Below are 19946 nucleotides of genomic sequence, written 5' to 3' on the forward strand. Positions count from 1 at the left end.
AGCTTTAAAAGTATATTTCTTTAAGTGGTCATTCTTAGAACTTCAAGCAGAAGTGATACTGCATCAAATAAAGTATGATGCCTTCTGAGATAAGGAGTCTCGAGTAGTGTTGCTCATGGTAAATTGGATGTTTTACAATGACAGGAGTATTACACACTACCGTGCACAATATATTATTCTGTGGCCTGGGTGGGACTATGGTTAAGTTGGTCAATCCTCTTTAAATCCAAAAGGCCTTATTTACCATCGCGTATTTAGATTTGATTTGATAGGGAACTTACTTGCATTGCAATTATTTCTTTCTTCGTGCAAGGTTGCATTTAATGTCCATCCCCTATTGCATTGAGGTGGTCAAGGATACCGCGTTGAAGCATTGCATTGTTGTTGTATTTGTACAATGATGTCAGACACAGAATTCAAGGATTGTGATCCTGCACTGATACAAGATTGGCACGTCCAAGTTAAGATGGTGTGTGATTTGAAAGTCATAGTGTCCCTGTGCCATTAATGCGCTTGTTGGCACAGTTGATCACATCATTGTCCTCCGTCTTGTCCAACTGTTTGGGACTACACTAGCTTGTTTTATTCTTATCCATCTAGTCATGGTCAGAGAATTAGAGTTTGTTTATTTTATCACAAGTAGGCTTACATTAACACTGCAATGAAGTTACTGTGAAAATCCCCTCGTCGCCACACTCTGACACCTGTTTGCGTACACTGAGGGAGAATTTAGCATGGCCAATACACTTAACAAATACATTTTTCGTATTGTGGGAGGAAACCAGATCATTTGGAGGGAACCCTCGCAAACACGAGGAGAATGTGCAGACTCCGCACAGACAGTAACCCAAGCTGGGAATCGAACCCGGGTCCCTGGTGCTGTGAGGCAGCAGTGCTTGCCGCTGTGTCGCCCCGTGGATGTGGTGTTCAGTATGCATTGTGCCGTGCTGCAGGTACCAATCACTTGAGTAGGTTTCCACTTTTTGATACTGGTCAGCACTAGATTTGCTAAGATTTACAGATTATTATTGAAGGATTTGTTTTTAATATAGTGGAAATCTTTATGTGCAACCATCAAAAATTCAATTTCCATCTTTAATGTATTGCTTCTATACCCACTCCTGCACCTTAACCTTTGGAGTCCCCCAAGAATCATCCTCCTATTTCATATCTACATGCTGCCTCTTGGTGACATCATCCTAAAACAGTCAAATTCTACATGTACACTGATGGTACCCTACTCTACCTCACCATCACCTTTCCTAATCCCTTTACTGTCTCTAAATTGTCAAATTGCTTGTTTGACCTTCAGTGCTGGATGAGCAGAAATTTCCTCAAGTCTAAATATTACAAAGACTTGCGATATTGTCTTCAGTCCCTGCTGCAAACTCCATTTCCTAGCACCATCTCCATCCCTCTCCCTGACAACCATCTGAGACTAAACCAGCCTGTTTACAGCCTCGGTATCATCTGACCTGGAGATGACCTCGCCATCACTAAGGCCACCTATTTCCACCTCCATAATATCGCCCGACTCCATTCCTGCATCATCTCACATTGCTGCCAAAATCGTCACCCTTGCCTTTGTTACATTTAGACCCGAGTACTCTAATGCATTCCTAGATGGCCTTGCACCTTCCATAAACTTAAGCTCTTCTAAAACTCTGCTGTAGATGCCCTAACTTGGCAAGTTCCAGTCATCCATCATCCCTGTACTTGCTGTTCTAAGTCAGTCACCAGATAAGCAGCACCTTTTCTTTTGGTAACAAATGCTACCATCACAGATCAGCCCAGTTCTTGCTGCAGGCTGATGTAACTGCTTTATTGGAGGAGTTGTCAATGAAGTTGTATGCTGTGAAATCATCAAATCGTTTTACCAATGAACTTGTGATGGAAGGATGGCTATCACCTTGATTTTGCGAGGGCTCTGTCGTTCCATTCTTAGTTATTTGTTGCCTGGTTGAAGGCAGCTACTCTCTCCTTCTACTCTGACATTCAGCTTCTATTCCCACATCTGAATTAAGGTTGTCCCATAGTCTAGAACCGAGTGGTTATAATGAAAATTGAGACAGAAATTGCTGGAAATACTTGAGTGATCAAGAACCAAAATGTGGCGATGTACAATTCCACTGCTGATGGCCCACAGTTAAACCCACTTCAGGACCGAGGTAGTGTCACACCCATGTAAGGGAGAAAGCCCTTACGGCGCTGATGTGATTTTGTCTGTGCAACAACCGTCTGATAGTCACTTCTGCTCCTGTTGTTGACAGACATGTCTGTCACATGTAGATTGGAGAGATTTTGATTCCCTCACCACCTAATAAACTTGTCCAGGTCAGGGTGATGCTACTGAGCCAATCATGGATGTTGCAATCCCCCTTCCAAGTTACATTTGGTGCCCATGTTTCCCTCCTAACTTCCTCCAAAGTGGTGTTCAGTGTGCATTGTGCAGTGCTGCAGGTACCACTCACTTGAGTCGGTTCCCACTTTTTGGTACTGGTCAGCAGTAGACTTGCTAAGATTTACAGATTGGAATTTGACTATTGAAGGATTTGTTTTTAATATCGTAGAAATCTTTATGTGCAACCATCAAAAATTCAATTTCCATCTTTAATGTATTTAAAATCCACTCTTACATTATCTAACATAGTCTCTGGGGATCGTGAAGATGAATTTGTCATTTCTATTTAAGTGAGCATATTACTTAATAATTACTAGCTTGAGTAAAACATTCTAATGTTTGAACAGTGGAGCCAAAGGTACAGTGAATGAAACTAGATTTACAGTTGTAAGAACATACTGCTTCATTTGGCATGGCAGTTAATATTGGAAAGATTAGACACACATAAATGACACGTGATGTATAGAGCAATGATGTAACACTAATGTTTAATTTATTATGCCTACATATTTTTCTATGGATCGATTGGTTGTAAAGTATTATAGGGGCCACTGCTCTTTATTTATATAGATTACTTGCAATTCATTTAGGTGTCTAAATCTGCAGATTTTGGCACTGGGTTGATGGGCAGCTGGTGTCAGATATGATGAAGGCAAAATACTGCGGATGCTGGAATCTGAAACAAAGACAGAAAATGCTGGAAAATCTCAGCAGGTCTGACAGCATCTGCGGGGAGAGAATAGAGCCAGTGGTTCGAGTCAGGCTGACCCTTTGTCAGTGCCAGCTCAGAAGGTTGGCTGTATTCTCTTTCTCTTGTGGTGTCGTACGCTTTGGGTCAAATCAATGAAAAGTGTTGAAATTTGAGAACAGGAAGGGAGACATGGAAGGAATTCACAAGAATATAATGGACATAGCAGAGCAGGGAATAGCTTTCAGGGTATTGTTGTATAGGTTACTGATTTCATCAGTCCACTACCCATGTGGTGGTGAAAAGGTGATGAAATGTAAAGGGTTCAACATATAAATCAAAAGGCGGTAATTTTATAATTACATATCCATGGCGTATTGTCTGGTTGTGGTCTGTCCTCTATTTCAAAAATGATACAATTGGATAACACTCTTCAAAAGTCCACAATTAACATCGAAACTTAGAGGATTTAGCTCTGAAGACAGGTTGTGTGCCCTGAACCTTCTGTCTTCAGAATACAAAGTGTAGAGTTTGTAATGGAAAAGATTTTCTGAGTTCAATAAATTTGAAGCAAATTATTCTCCTGTGTGAAATTCCATAACAGGGGACACAAGGTGAAGAAACCAAAATCAATTTGGTGAAATGATACTAAACATGGGAACAAATTGTCAGTTGAACAGGAAATTTCCAGATGTTTCAAAAGGAAGTGGACACGTCCTAACGTATAAAATAATTATTGGTATATTTTATAATTGCATCTCTTGGAAAAGAAGTGGGATAGCTGTCTGTTGTGAAGCCGGTTTGTCTACCCTGCTTCCGAATATACATCAAATAGTGTGGTAGAATTAGGGACCTGACTCTGGGCAGCAGAAACTGGGTCCCCGCTTTCAGCTATGTAGTTCTGGGTGAGGAGTGAGGAGAGGCACTGCCAAAACCAAAATAGCTGAGAAACTTATTGCACTTGATTCTTGAAACCAGGTCTGCCTCCTTGGTGGTTAGGTGGTTGCCATGAGACCAAGTGTTTTGATGAAATAAAGTTGAGCCATTCATGGCAACGCTTACTGTGTTGAGTAATAAACAGGTGCAGGGATGTAGAGAGTGGGAATTGGGCAGTGGTGCCACACAGGAATAATAATTTTTCCAATTGCCTGTTTGCCTGTGAAAGTTGAAAGACAGGTCGTGACTGCAGTTCCTGGGAAAGTGGCTGGATAAAACAACCATTCTCAATAACGGAAAAGCACAGGATTGTTTCCATCCAAGTGTGAATGCATCAAAGTTGATGTCATGCATGAAATTGGTTGTGACTGCTACATTTTTAAAACCAAGAAATCCAGAGGTAAAGCTCTGGACATCTGTAGGATTACATTCATAGAATCTCTGCAGAAGGTGGCCACTTAGCCCATCAAGCCTTCACCGACAATCCCACCCAGGCCCCATAACCCCATGAATTTACCCTGCTAATCCCCTGACATTAAGGAGTGATTTAGCACAGCCAATCAACCTAACATGCACATCTTTGGACTGTGGGAGGAAACCGGAGCACCCGGAGGTAAAGTTTATTTATTAGTGTCACAAGTAGGCTGGCATTAACAGTGCAATGAAGTTAATGTGAGAATCCCCTAGTCACCACACTCTGGTGCCTGTTCAGGTACACCGAGGGAGAATTTAGCATGGCCAATGCAGCTAACCGGCATGTCTATCGGACTGTGGGAGGAAACCGGAGCACCCGGAGGAAATCCGTGCAGACATGGAGAGAACGTGCAGACTCCGCACAGTGACCCAAGCTGGGAATTGAACCCGGGTCCCTGGCGCTGTGAGGCAGCAGGGCTTGCCACTGTGCAGCCTACCAGAAACACACTCGGACACAGGGAGAATGAACAATCTCTACACAGTCGCTCGAGGTCGGGAATGAATTCAGGTCTCTGACGTTGAGGCAGCAGTGCCAACCACTGTGTCATCCAATAAATTATAAAGTTATATAAGATATACAGCATGGAGACAGACCATTCAGCCCAAACAGTCTGTCAGTTTATACTCCTATCAGCATAATTCTCTATTCTCCCTCGTGCTTGCCTCGCTTCCCACTGAAAGCATCTATACTATTCACTTTAACTATTCCCTGTGGTAGTGAGTTCCACATTCTCATCACTCTTTGGGTAAAGAGGTTTAAAGTAGTTGAAGTCAATCTGAAAACGGTAGGTTATGCTGAACTTTAGCTTTAAAAGCTTGACAAATTTCGGCTGGCAGGAATTAGTGAGATGAGGATTATTTTGAAAAATGAGTTGGAGTAGGAGACTCTGAAATGAATCTCAATTTTAACACAAATGAGGAGAAATTAGTGCAGCTTCACAGTTATTAGTGTTTTTCCACATGTAGGAGGTTGTGTGTGTGCATGTATTGTTATACAGTGGTAAGAATAGAGTGGAATAATTATTTTCTCCATTGCTATTTGGTAAATGTAAAAACAAGAATCTTGTTTCTATTCTACACAACATCAGCATATAGCTATGTCGATCATTAGTAGGAGAATGTTGCTCAGAAGGGAAGGGGGGAGAGTAGAGCATTAGTTATTGGGGACTCCACAGTTAGGGGGATAGATAAGAGATTCTGTGGGAACAAGAGGGACTCGCGGCTGGTGTGTTGCCTCCCAGGTGCCAGGGTCCGTGATGTCTTGGATGGTGTTTTTGGGATCCTTAAGGGGGAGGGGGACCAGCCCCAAGTCGTGGTTCACATAGGCACCCAAGACATAGGGAGGAAAAGGGATGGGGATGTAAGGCAGAAATTCAGGGAGTTAGGGTGGAAGCTTAGGGCTAGAACAAACAGAGCTGTTATCTCTGGTTTGTTACCCATGCCACATGATAGTGAGGAGAGGAATAGGGAGGGAGAGCAATTGAACACGTGGCTACAGGGATGGTGCAGGGGGGTGGGAACCTGAATTGTAGATCCAGTGTACAGGAGGTTGAGAGTAGTGAGGTCATGGATAAGGTTTCAACGACGCAGGAGTGTACTGGCAGGCAGGAAGGTGGCTTGAAGTGTGTATAAAGGAAATTATGATGCGATTAGGCGAGATTTAGGATGCATAGGTTGGGGAAGGAAACTGCAGGGGATGGGCACAATTGAAATGTGGAGCTTGTTTCAAGGAACAGCTACTGGGTGTCCTTGATAAGTATGTACCTGTCAGGCAGGGAGGAAGTGGTCGAGCGAGGGAACCGTGGTTTACTAAAGAAATTGAATCTCTTGTGAAGAGGAAGAAGGAGACTCATGTAAAGATGAGACGTGAAGGCTCAGTTAAGGCACTTGAGAGTTACAAGTTAGCCAGGAAGGACCTAAAGAGAGAGTTAAGAAGAGCCAGGAGGGGGCATGAGAAATCTTTGGCAGGTAGGATCAAGGAAAACCCTAAAGCTTTCGATAGGTATGTCAGGAATAAAAGAATGACTAGGGTAAGATTAGGGCCAGTCAAGGATAATAGTGGGAAGTTGTGCGTGGAGCCTGAAGAGATAGGAGAGACGCTAAATGAATATTTATCGTCAGTATTCACGCAGGAAAAAGACAATGTTGTCGAGGAGAATACTGAGATACAGGCTATTGGACTAGACGGGATTGAGGTTCATAAGGAGGAGGTGTTAGCAATTCTGGAAAGTGTGAAAATTGATAAGTCCCCTGGGCCGGATGGGATTTATCCTAGGATTCTCTGGGAGGCTAGGGAGGAGATTGCAGAGCCTTTGGCTTTGATCTTTATGTCGTCATTGTCTACAGGAATAGTGCCAGAAGACTGGAGGATAGCAAATGTTGTCCCCTTGTTCAAGAAGGGGAGTAGAGACAAACCTGGTAATTATAGACCAGTGAGCCTTACTTCTGTTGTGGGCAAAGTTTTGGAAAGGATTATAAGAGATAGGATTTATAATCATCGAGAAAGGAATAATTTGATTAGGGATAGTCAACACAGTTTTGTGAAGGGTAGGTCGTGCCTCACAAACCTTATTGAGTTCTTTGAGAAGGTGACCAAAGAGGTGGATGGAGGTAAAGCGGTTGATGTGGTGTATATGGATTTCAGTAAAGCGTTTGATAAGGTTCCCCACGGTAAGCTATTGCAGAAGATACGGAGGCATGGGATTGAGGGTGATTTAGCGGTTTGGATCAGGAATTGGCTAGCTGTAAGAAGACAGAGGGTGGTGGTTGATGGGAAATGTTCATCCTGGAGTTCAGTTACTAGTGGTGTACCGCAAGGATATTGGAATAGTGTAGGTTAGATGGGCTTTAGATTGGTTTCACTGGTCGGTGCAACATCGAGGACCGAAGGGCCTGTACTGCGCTGTAATGTTCTAATGTCAATACCTATATATACAGCTAAGGATGGCTACTTTTTTTTGTTCTTAGGGTTTGCTATCAATCCTGCGAAAATTGAAGAGTGCCCCTGATCAGGAAGTTAGAATTCTCCTTCTGGGTTTGGATAACGCTGGGAAAACAACATTACTCAAACAGCTGGCTTCAGAAGACATCAGTCATATCACACCTACACAGGTAATGTTTGTATTTAGTGATGACTCTTTTCAAGGCATTTTTTTAAATTGTAAAGATTTCAGTGTAACTGGATGTTGCAATGAGTTAGACATGAATTTTCATCTGAAACCTGAGTTAAGATTCAGCCCAGATTGATGAGAAGAAAATCCCGTCTGTCTGCTGGGTTAAATGTAATCAATTTTGGCTGCATCGCTCTAGTTCTCCAAGGTATGGGTACACTGCATTGTCCCTCATTCAGTTGTAAAATGGCAATCTCTCGGGAGAAGGCCTCTGGATGGCAGGTGTGGGAATGCAATAATTGTATCTGCAGGGAAGTGCCTAAATCACAGAATCAATAGCCTGAAAATATAAAGATTTTACTGAAACAGAATGTAGGGAGCTTTATTTTGGGATCTAACAGCATCATACCCAACCTTGGAATGTGCAACATATGAGGTAGAAAAAATTCCTTTCCCAGCTTATCCTCACCCTGATGAGCACAATTTTGAAAAAAGTCACTAAAATTTCTGTCTTGCAAGTGCAATTTTAAATGCTCTGATCTCCATTTTTAAATACTCAGAAGTATGTGACACCTTAGGGGTCAAGTAAAAGACACAAGGCAGCAGAAAATACTTGAGAGCGATGTACTGGAATGAGTTTGTTGCTGCAGTTTTCCCACGTGATGTGTTCCTGATGTCGACTGTGTCCAGTAGCACAGAAACCATTGTGCCCTATGAAATATTTGATTATGGTGCCCGCATAGCTGATTAATTTACCCTGGGCTGGCTGCCATTTACCTTTACTGTTTCTGGGTATCAATTATCAGAGCCAAAATTTTAATGTAAAGGTCTCAGGTGGCAATCAGCCAGCTGCCTTGCAGTGAATACTTCAATTAACCTGTTCTCCCTCTTGAATCAAGAGGAATATATTTTCTTTCTGACCCCTTTGCCACGGACGACCCCCCTCCCCCACTACTCCTGGTGTGCAATTTTGCCGTTTTGAGTTAGATACCATTAAGAGAAGCAAAATAACTGGCTCCCCATTAGCAGATGACTGACACTGCACCATTGTGATTTACTCCCTGGGTCCCGTTGACCTTTATAGCTCTCTGAAGGTTACTTGTGGTGTTTTCCGCTCTTGAGCTGATGCAGGAGGCCTGCTGCATCATATGTTTTTTGGAAAGCTGTTATTTGGTAACCACCACAGATTATTTAAAGTCTGTAGCTAGCAATTGAAATCAGTATTTCAAAACTTAGTAAATTACTCAGATTTGGACATCCCCTCCTTTGGTTATTTTGGAAGTTTATATTTTTTCAGAAATCTCCATTTTCATTCAGTTGCACATTGGGTTAAAAAAAAAAGCTCAAACTGAGCATTACTAGGCATCATGTTTAATTCAAGTGAGAAACCTTTCTTTTGCAGTCCCCAGCCTCATTCCCAAGATGTGCATCTGTACTGCAGTTATTTTTGTAGCACAAAATGAATCCTGTCATGTCCACAAAAATAAAGGATGCTTCGACAGGGTTTCCACCTCTGCTCTGCAGTACCGTTGCTTTTGAATGTGTTTTTAAACACTGCATCTCCACATCACTCACTGCAAGGGTCAGAGAGAGCAGTGGTGCATTCTGGAAGCATATGATGGAGGAATAGAAATAAGCAACATTTCCTTGAAACCAGGAATACCCAAACCTTTTCTCTCCATGGGTAGCCCAGTTGCTTATCTTTGAGTCGTTGGGTTTTGTCCACTGTTGTGCTGATACCATACTTGTTTGGCTTGTCCCAGACTTAGTTTTTACACATCTCCTGCCTGCCCCAAGTTCAACATAGCACTCTTTCCTCCCTCCCCCCCCCCCCCCCCCCCCCCCCCGCATCCTCCAGTAGTTCAAACTGGTCACCCTCTCCCCCTGTTCGAACTGGCACTCCCTTTGCACACTATTGTTTCCCAACTTTTCCAATTGAATGTCAGTAGACTCTTGCCTTTGGTGGAGCTGCTTCTTCTAAGCCTTGCTGCCACCTCTTACTACAGGCTGCTACTGTTTGAAGTAATTCAGTGTCATTGCATGAAGGAAATGCCTCACGACATAATCCCTCCCATTGTGTACAGCAGTGTTTACATGGAAGAGGAGCAACGTTATGTGGCAGGAACAGACAGCAGTGTTGAAGAGAGAACCAGGTAGCCTCCACTCATGGGCCAGATTAGACCATGAGTTGTAGTTTGGATAGCCAGTCATGGCTGAGGCTGTACAGTTTCATACTCCAGGGTTTCTATTCACATTCTGTAGATTTATATCGTTTGTGCTAATTAGATTTTTTGGAATTTTAATGTGTTTAAAAAAGAATACAATGTCCTCGTATTTAATTTGTGCAGCAGTACAGTAATTCAACAAAACTGATAATGGTGCTGAAATTCATACCTAAGTGAATGAAGATGTGGCCGACATTGGTGATGAGGGGGCAGAGTCAGAGGAATGGGGAAATTGTAACTACAAAGAACTTTGTGTTGAGGTTCTCTGGTGTTGTAAGGAAAACAAGTTTGCAAGCCAACTGGGGAAAATATCCTTTGCACAACCTTCTGTCAGTCACTATATTAAGCAGATAATTGCTTAGCAAACACCAGAAACTCTTTGCGACAACACCGTTTAACCTATAACCTCAGATGAAATATACATTGTTTATGGCTCCCTTAATCCTACAGATGCCATACAAAATGCCCTTGTTCAAGGTGGCACGGCACATTAATGCTTGAAACGTCTAATAAATAATGCCCTCCTTATAATGTTTTTATGATTCACAGCTATTTTCTACAGAGACTATGGATAAAGAGAATATATGAGGAACAGTGGGATCCCGTTTATATTTTAATAAGTGCACTGTTCAGTTTACTGTGTTTAGGTTATGATTAGTTGTGCAGATAGAACGAATATAGATCCTCTTCATTCTATTTATACTAAATTTTATGTGAGATAGTTAAAAGTTATTTGGGATAAATCTAAATGTTAAATTGGCCCACCAGTTTTGAAGTGATTCCAAGCACATCACTGAATTTCTGAGTTCGCAGTTTTCAGTTATCATAGAATCCCTACAGTGCAGAAAGAGGCCATTTGGCCCATCGCGTCTGCACAGACCACAATCCCACCCAGGCCCTACCCCCATATCCCTACACATTTACCCGCTAATCCCTCTAACCTACGCATCTCAGGACACTAAGGGGCAATTTTAGCATGGCCAACCAACCTAACCTGCACATCTTTGGACTGTGGGAGGAAACCGGAGCACCCGGAGAAAACCCATGCAGACACGAGGAGAATGTGCAAACTCCACACAGACAGTGACCCAAGCCGGGAATCAAACCCAGGTCCCTGGCGCTGTGAAGCAGCAGTGCTAACCACTGTGCCACCGTGCTGCCCAGAACAGGATTGGACAGGATTATGACAGGATTGGCTTGAAATGTAAAAATTATGCATGCAGTGGAACAAAAAGTAAGGTACCAGTGTTTTTAAGGTCTGAAGATAAAATTCAGAGTTTTAAAACAAATAAGTCCTCAATTCTGAACAATTCTCCCAAAGGAGATATTTTGATTGTTGAATATCTTCCATTATTTCTACCTTCATAAAGCAACCTTTCTGTGCCCTTACCGCACCCCATCTGTGGCCAAAATTCTCTGCTAGTTGACTGCATATGTTCTGCCTTCTGTGAAGTTTAGCTAACACAAAACTCTGCTGCCCATATTCTGTCCTGCATTATATCCTGCTCGCTTTTGCTCCTATGCCCACTGATCCCTTTATTGGTTTCATGTGTAATCCTTCAAATTTAAAATTCTTGTCTTTGTGTTTAACCTCTTGCTGTGCCCTAGCTCTAACATGTCCCAGTGCTACAATTTCTCCATTCCTCTGACTCTGCCCCCCTCATCGCCAATGTCGGCCACGTCTTCATTCACGTTAGGTCTCGCGTTCTGGAATTTCTCTCCGAGCAACGTGTACTATTCACCTCCCGTTCCTCTGATAACACTCTTATTAATGCTGGCTTTGATCACTCCTTCAGAAACCCTTCCCTTTGTCTGTGTCCATTTTTCTTTCCTGACCGTCTGTGAAGCAGCTTGAGGCATTCTTCTGTTAGAGGTTCGAGATGAATGTGAAATGTGATGCCTACATTACATTTCATTATATCTGTAAGATCCTCCCTAATCCTCTGAGCAAGCTAAGCATTACCTGGAAAGGGAGAATGTAAAGACTGCAGTTTTTCAACTTTAACAAAATAGAAATAGATGTGCTCTGCATTTCAACAAGAATATTAACATGGCTTTGCAGTCGAGTTTCGTAGGTTGGAGGGATTAGTGGGTAAATATATGGGGGTAGGTGCTGGGTGGGATTGTGGTCGGTGCAGACTCGATGGGCCGAATGGCCTCTTTCTGTACTGTAGGGTTTCTATGATTTCTATGAGTTATGCACCTGATGGCTTGTTTGTTTGGCTTCAATTTTGTTTCACTGTCAGCTTGCACTGGAGCAAACTTCAAAAATAAAGAATTCCTTTCTTATCTCCCCAGGGATTTAATATTAAAAGTGTGCAGTCTCAAGGTTTCAAGTTAAATGTGTGGGATATTGGAGGACAGAGAAAGATAAGGCCGTACTGGAGAAATTATTTTGAAAATACTGATGTGCTTGTGAGTATTTGCATATTTACTCATGTTCTCTTTTCCATTCAACCCCATTGCCTGCTTAATATTACCGAGATTCACTCTCTAACTTAACATTCCTCTATTAATGTAAACAAATGTGAACAGAAAGATTGATAGGCTTTTAATTTATTTATTAACCACTTAATGCCACTCAGTTATCATTAATGCAGAGAATCGAAGTGTTGCACATTTATTCCTTTATTTCCTTTCTGAATTTGAGTTGCAAACCTACTTAGAGCAACGTTGGCTCCTGCATCTCTGACTGCATTTACAGCAAGAGTTTTAACAACACCAGGTTAAAGTCCAACAGGTTTATTTGGTAGCAAATACCATAAGCTTTCGGAGCGCTGCTCCTTCGTCAGATGGAGTGGAAATGTGCTCTCGAACAGGGCATACAGAGACACAAAATCAAGTTACAGAATGCTGATTAGAATGCGAATCCCTACAGTCAGCCAGGTCTTAAAGATACAGACAATGTGGGTGGAGGGAGCATTAAGCACAGGTTAAAGAGATGTGTATTGTCTCCAGACAGGACAGCCTGCAGGTCCAGGAGGCAAGCTGTGGGGGTTACTGATAATATGACATAAATCCAACATCCCGGTTTAGGCCGTCCTCATGTGTGCGGAACTTGGCTATCAGTTTCTGCTCAGCGACTCTGCGCTGTCGTGTGTCGTGAAGGCCACCTTGGAGAACGCTTACCTGAAGATCAGAGGCTGAATGCCTGTGACCGCTGAAGTGTTCCCCAACAGGAAGAGAACACTCTTGCCTGGTGATTGTCAAGCAGTGTCCATTCATCCGTTGTCGTAGCGTCTGCATGGTCGCCCCAATGTACCATGCCTCGGGACATCCTTTCCTGCAGCGTATCAAGTAGACAATGTTGGCCGAGTTGCAAGTGTATGCACCGTGTACCTGGTGGATAGTGTTCTCACGTGAGATGATGGCATCCATGTCGATGATCCGGCACGTCTTGCAGAGGTTGCTGTGACAGGGTTGTGTGGCGTCGTGGTCACTGTTCTCCTGAAGGCTGGGTAGTTTGCTGCGGACAATGGTCTGTTTGAGGTTGCGTGGTTGTTTGAAGGCAAGAAGTGGGGGTGTGGGGATGGCCTTGGCGAGATGTTCGTCTTCATCAATGACATGTTGAAGGCTCCGGAGGAGATGCCGTAGCTTCTCCGCTCCGGGGAAGTACTGGACGACGAAGGGTACTCTGTCCACCGTGTCCCGTGTTTGTCTTCTGAGGAGGTCGGTGCGGTTTTTCGATGTGGCGCGTTGGAACTGTTGATCAATGAGTCGAGCGCTATATCCTGTTCTTATGAGGGCATCTTTCAGCGTCTGGAGGTGTCTGTTGCGATCCTCCTCATCCGAGCAGATCCTGTGTATACGGAGGGCTTGTCCGTAGGGGATGGCTTCTTTAACGTGTTTCGGGTGGAAGCTGGAGAAGTGGAGCATCATGAGGTTATCCGTGGGCTTGCGGTACAGTGAGGTGCTGAGGTGACCGTCCTTAATGGAGATGCGTTTGTCCAAGAATGGAACCAATTCCGAGAGTAGTCCATGATGAGTCTGTATCTTTAAGACCTGGCTGGCTGTCGGGATTCGCATTCTAATCAATCAGTATTCTGTAACTTGATTTTGTGTCTCTGTGCACTGTTTGAGAGCAAATTTCCACTCCATCTGACGAAGGGGCAGCGCTCCGAAAGCTTATGGTATTTGCTACCAAATAAACCTGTTGGACTTTAACCTGGTGTTGTTAAAACTCTTGCTGTGTTCGCCCCAGTCCAACGCCGACATCTCCACATCATGCATTTACAGTACAGCTACTGTATCAGTGCAAATTTGTTCTTTACTAAGTTTAGTGTAAATCCAGACCTAGGGCCAGTGAAAACCCAACACCAGGAAATGTTACGCTGCTTTGCAAAGGAGTCGAGTCGGTCACTGGTTTTTAAGTTATAATTTGTTAAAAATCTTTTTCAGGAGGTCAGTGTCCCTGGCTAGTCCAGCATTTTTATTGCTCTTGAGAAGGTGGTGGTGAGTTGCTGCTCGCAACGCTGCAGTTCATGTGGTGTCAGCCACAGCCCACAGCGCTGCGAGGGAGGAAGTTCCAGGATTTTTACCGAGCAATAGTGATGGACTGGTGATATAGTTCCAAGTCGGGATGGTGTGTGGCTCGGAGGGGAGCTTGTAGGTGGTGGTGTTCCCATACATCTACCCCTGTCCTAGGTAGTAGAGATTACAGGTTTGGAAGGTGATGTCAAAAGAGCTTTGGTGAGTTGCTGCAGTGCATCTTGTAGATGGTACACACTGCTGCCACTCTGCAGCCGTGGATGGGGTGCCAATGAAGTGGGCTGCCTTATCCTGGATGGTGTCAAGTTTCATGTGTTGTTGGAGTTGCACTCATCCAGCAAATGGAGGAGCATTCCTCCACACTCCTGACTTGTGCCTTATAGATTGTGGACAGGCTTTCAGGAGTTCCCAGGGAAAAACACACAAAAATCAAAAATCTTACCGTACGATATATAATTGAAGTTTTCTACATGCCCTTCAATTACCTTCATGAGAATGGCCCATTGCTGATGTCTGCACAGCAGGCTCAATACAATATATGTTTCCAATTCAGCCATGTGCGCAAACTTTCTAACCTCTAAAACTTGGCGATGGAACAAACAATTAAAATTGGCTGAGTATTGATAGGAGCACAGCTGAAATGTCAGCTTGTCTGTTCTCTCCACAAACTTGCTTAATGTTTCCAGCGTTTTCTGTTTCAGATTTCCCACACCTGCAGTATTTTGTGATTGCATGGGAAAGTTTCTGCTGTTCTTTTTGGTGTACAACTCATTCCACCTCTGCAGGATTGCTATAGTTAGGATCTTGATATTCTGTTGTGAATATCTTACTTCTGATGGAGGGCAAGAGTTGAATTTGATCAGCCTGGTCTGAACTGGGCAGCAGAGCATTTTGCCTATGCCATTATTTGAATAGCTGCTGTCCTGTTTGAGTTGTAAGGTGATGATGTGGAGATGCCGGCGTTGGACTGGGGTAAACACAGTAAGAAGTCTCGCAGCATCAGGTTAACGTCCAACAGGTTTATTTGGTAGCACAAGCCATTAGCTTTCGGAGCGCTGCTCCTTCATCAGGTAAGTGGGAGTTCTGTTCACAAACAGGGCATATAAAGACACAAACTCAATTTACAAAATAATGGTTGGAATGTGAGTCTTTACAGGTAATCAAGTCTTAAAGGTACAGACAATGTGAGTGGAGAGAGGGTTAGGCACAGGTTAAAGAGATGTGTATTGTCTCCAGCCAGGACAGTTAGAGTCATAGAGGTTTACAGCATGGAAACAGGCCCTTCGGCCCAACTTGTCCACGCCGCCCTTTTTTTTAAAACCCCAAAGCTAATCCCAATTGCCTGCATTTGGCCCATATCCCTCTATACCCATCGTACCCATGTAACTATCTAAATGCTTTTTAAAAGATAAAATTGTACCCGCCTCTACTACTACCTCTGGCAGCTTGTTCCAGACACTCACCACCCTGTGTATGAAAAAATTGCCCCTCTGGACACTTTTGTATCTCTCCCCTCTCACCTTAAACCTATGCCCTCTAGTTTTAGACTTCCCTACCTTTGGGAAAAGATATTGACTATCTAGCTGATCTGTGCCCCTCATTATTTTATAGACCTCTATATGGTCACCCCTCAGCCTCCTACGCTCCAGAGAAAAAAGTCCCAGTCTATTCAGCCTCTCCTTATAACTCAATCCATCAAGTCCCAGTAGCATCCTAGTAAATCTTTTCTGCACTCTTTCTAATTTAATAATATCCTTTCTATAATAGGGTGACCAGAATTGCACACAGTATTCCAAGTGTGGCCTTACCGATGTCTTGTACAACTTCAACAAGACATTCCAACTCCTGTATTCAATGTTCTGACTGATGAAACCAAGCATGCCGAATGCCTTCTTCACCACTCTGTCCACCTGTGACTCCACTTTCAAGGAGCTATGAACATGTACCACTCAATCTCTTTGTTCTGTAACTCTCCCCAACGCCCGACCGTTAACTGAGTAAGTTCTGCCCTGGTTCAACCTACCAAAATGCATCACCTCGCATTTGTCTAAATTAAACTCCATCTGCCATTCGTCAGCCCACTGGCCCAATTGAACAAGATCCCGTTGCAATTGGAGATAATTTTCTTCACTGTCCACTATGCCACCAATCTTAGTGTCATCTGCAAACTTACTAACCATGCTCCCTATATTCTCATCCAAATCATTAATATAAATGACAAATAACAGTGGGCCCACCACTGATCCCTGAGGCACACCGCAGGTCACAGGCCTCCAGTTTGAAAAACAACTCTCTACAACCACCCTCACAGAAGCCAATTTTGTATCCATTTAGATACTTCACCCTGGAACCTGTGAGATTTAACTTTATGCAACAACCTACCATGCGATACCTTGTCAAAGGCCTTGCTAAAGTCCATGTAGACAACATCAACTGCACTGCCCTCATCTTCCTTCTTGGTTACCCCTTCAAAAAACTCAATTAAATTTGTGAGACATGATTTTCCACTCACAAAGCCATGCTGACTGTCCCTAATCAGTCCTTGCATCTCTAAATGCCTGTAGATCCTGTCTCTCAAAATACCTTCCAACAATTTACCCACCACAGATGTGAGGCTCACTGGCCTGTAGTCCCCTGCAGCCCTTTTTAAACAAAGGCACAACATTTGCCACTCTCCAATCTTCAGGCACCTCACCCGTGACTATTGATGATACAAATATCTCGGCTCGGGGACCCGCAATTGCCTCCCTAGCCTCCCACAACGTCCTGGGATATACTTCATCAGGTCCCGGGGAGTTATCTACCTGTATTGTATCTACCTTGATGCGCTTTAAGACTTCTAGCACCTCCTTCTCTGTAATATGTACACTCCCTTGATAGAAATGCGTGTGTCTAAGAATGCAACCGATTCCAGCGAGTAGTCCATGGTGAGTCTGATGGTGGGATGGAACTTGTTGACGTCGTCATATAGTTGTTTCAGTGACTGTTCACCATGAGTCCAAAGAAAAAAAATGTCATCAATGTATCTAGTATATAGCAACAGTTGAAGGTCCTGTGCGGTGAAGAGGTCTTGTTCGAACCTGTGCATGAACGACGGTCACCTCAGCACCTCACTGTACCGCAAGCCCACGGATAACCTCATGATGCTCCACTTCTCCAGCTTCCACCCTAAACACGTTAAAGAAGCCTCCTCTATGGACAAGCCCTCCGTATACACAGGATCTGCTCAGATGAGGAGGATCGTAACAGACACCTCGAGATGCTGAAAGATGCCCTCACAAGAACAGGATATGGCACTCGACTCATCGATCGACAGTTCCGATGCGCCACAGTGAAAAACCGCACCAACCTCCTCAGAAGACAAACACGGGACACGGCGGACAGAGTACCATTCGTTGTCCAGCACTTCCCCGGAGCGGAGAAGCTACGACATCTTCTCCAGAGCCTTCAACGTGTCATTTGATGAAGACGAACATCTCACCAAGGCCATCCCCACACCCCACTTCTTGCCTTCAAACAACCGCACAACCTCAAACAGACCATTGTCCGCAGCAAACTACCCAGCCTTCAGGAGAACAGTGACCACGGCGCCACACAACCCTGTCACAGCAACCTCTGCAAGACGTGCCGGATCATCGACATGGATGCCATCATCTCACGTGAGAACACTATCCACCAGGTACACGGTGCATACACTTGCAACTCGGCCGACGTTGTCTACTTGATACGCTGCAGGAAAGGATGTCCCGAGGCATGGTACATTGGGGCGACCATGCAGACGCTACGACAACGGATGAATGAACACCGCTCGACAATCACCAGGCAAGAGTGTTCTCTTCCTGTTGGGGAACACTTCAGTGATTACGGGCATTCGGCCTCTGATCTTTGGGTAAGCGTTCTCCAAGGCGGCCTTCACGACACACGACGGCGCAGAGTCGCTGAGCAGAGACTGATAGCCAAGTTCGGCACTCATGAGGACGGCCTCAACCGGGATCTTGGGTTCATGTCACACTATCTGTAACCCCCACGACTTGCCTGGGCTTGCAAAATCTCACTAACTGTCCTGGCTGGAGGCAATACACACCTCTAACCTGTGCTTAACCCCCTCTCCACTCACATTGTCTGTACCTTTAAGACCTTGATTACCTGTAAAGACTCTCATTCCAATCATTATTTTGTAAATTGAGTTTGTGTCTATATATGCCCTGTTTGTGAACAGAACTCCCACTCACCTGATGAAGGGGCAGGGCTCTGAAAGCTAGTGGCTTTTGCTACCAAATAAACCTGTTGGATGTTAACCTGGTGCTGTGAGACTTCTTACTGAGTTGTAAGAAGCAGGGCTTTTCCTTTTTTATTTTTACAATGGACCTTCTCTTTTCTGTCTTGTAAACCAATTGCAATTTTCTTCCAGATCTACGTCATTGACAGTGCAGACCGAAAAAGGTTTGAGGAAACAGGGCAGGTGAATTATTTTATTTTTCCTCACGAAGTTTTATACGCACAGTTGCATTAATCCGTAACATGGCACAGGATTACTCTGCAGTAGATCTTTTTGTAGCAAATAAAAATGAAATTGGTTTGCATGTTCTCCCCGTGTCTGTGTGGATTTCCTCCAGGTGTCCCGGTTTTCTCCCACAGTCTAAAGATGTGTAGGTTAGGTGGATTGGCCATGCTAAATTAACCTTGGTGTCAGGGGAATTAGCAGGGTAAATACGTGGGGTTACGGGGATAGGGTGGGATTGTGGTCAGTGCAGACTCAGTGGGCTGAATGGCCGCCTCCTGCATTGTAGGGATTCTATGAATAATTAGTGACCAGGAAATGGTGGATTCTCTGAAAGTTAATGATATGCAGGCAAGTGTTTTACATTCACAAGTGAGTTCTAAAGCACATAAATGTAAAGGGATATTTCGAACCCATACATTGACCAAACTGTTCATCACCCCCGTCTCAATTTCTCCTCCTTTGGCTCAGTGTCAAATTTTGCCTAATTACAGCTGTGAGACACCTTGGGACATTTTTCCTGCATTAATCGCAGTATATGGGTGAAGGTCCATAGAACTTGTGCACTAAATTAAAGGCTGGAGTCTTTATTTCAGCTTCAGAGGTGGGAGGATATATCAAACAGCACTTCTTTGAGCTTAGGAAGAATAGGAGGAAAATGTCCATAAGACGTAGGGGCAGAATTAAGCCACTCGGCCACCGAATCTGCTCCGCCATTCAATCATAGCTGATATTTTTCTCATCCCCATTCTCCTGCCTTTCTCCCATAACCTCTGATCCCCTTATTAATCAAGAACCTATCTAGCTCTGTCTTAAAGACACTCGATGTCAATCGCTGCCCCTCCCATTGGCTGTGTGCACTGCACGCGTCCTTTGTAATTGAATGAGGGCCACACAGGGTTTTCGCACCTGAGCCAGCGCTGCCAATTTTTGGGAAGGTTGCCCCCACTAAGAAAATAAACTGGTCTTTCAGTTTTATCACTCCATTCTATAGCTAAGGAAATAACTACAATCCCTTGAATTTCGCTTGCTTTCCATTGAATAGTTTAATTATTTCTTGTTAAATTTCATTTATTATTGTCATGTATTAGTATACAGTGAAAAGTATTGTTTCTTGCGTGCT

At 43.8% G+C, this 19946-nt stretch overlaps 1 protein-coding gene across 1 annotated transcript in view; it reads left to right on the plus strand.

Moving 5' to 3' along the window:
• Positions 1–19946, plus strand: part of arl3b (ADP ribosylation factor like GTPase 3b) — a 31263-nt gene that overhangs the window by 2744 nt on the left and 8573 nt on the right. Inside the window, exons 2-4 of the mRNA XM_078223168.1 lie at positions 7467–7610; positions 12133–12249; positions 18734–18784. Coding sequence (XP_078079294.1) covers positions 7467–7610; positions 12133–12249; positions 18734–18784 — 312 coding nt within the window. The remainder of the gene's footprint in view (positions 1–7466; positions 7611–12132; positions 12250–18733; positions 18785–19946) is intronic.

Source organism: Mustelus asterias, chromosome 11 (genome assembly GCF_964213995.1).
Source record: "Mustelus asterias chromosome 11, sMusAst1.hap1.1, whole genome shotgun sequence".
Classification (NCBI taxonomy): Eukaryota; Metazoa; Chordata; class Chondrichthyes; order Carcharhiniformes; family Triakidae; genus Mustelus; species Mustelus asterias.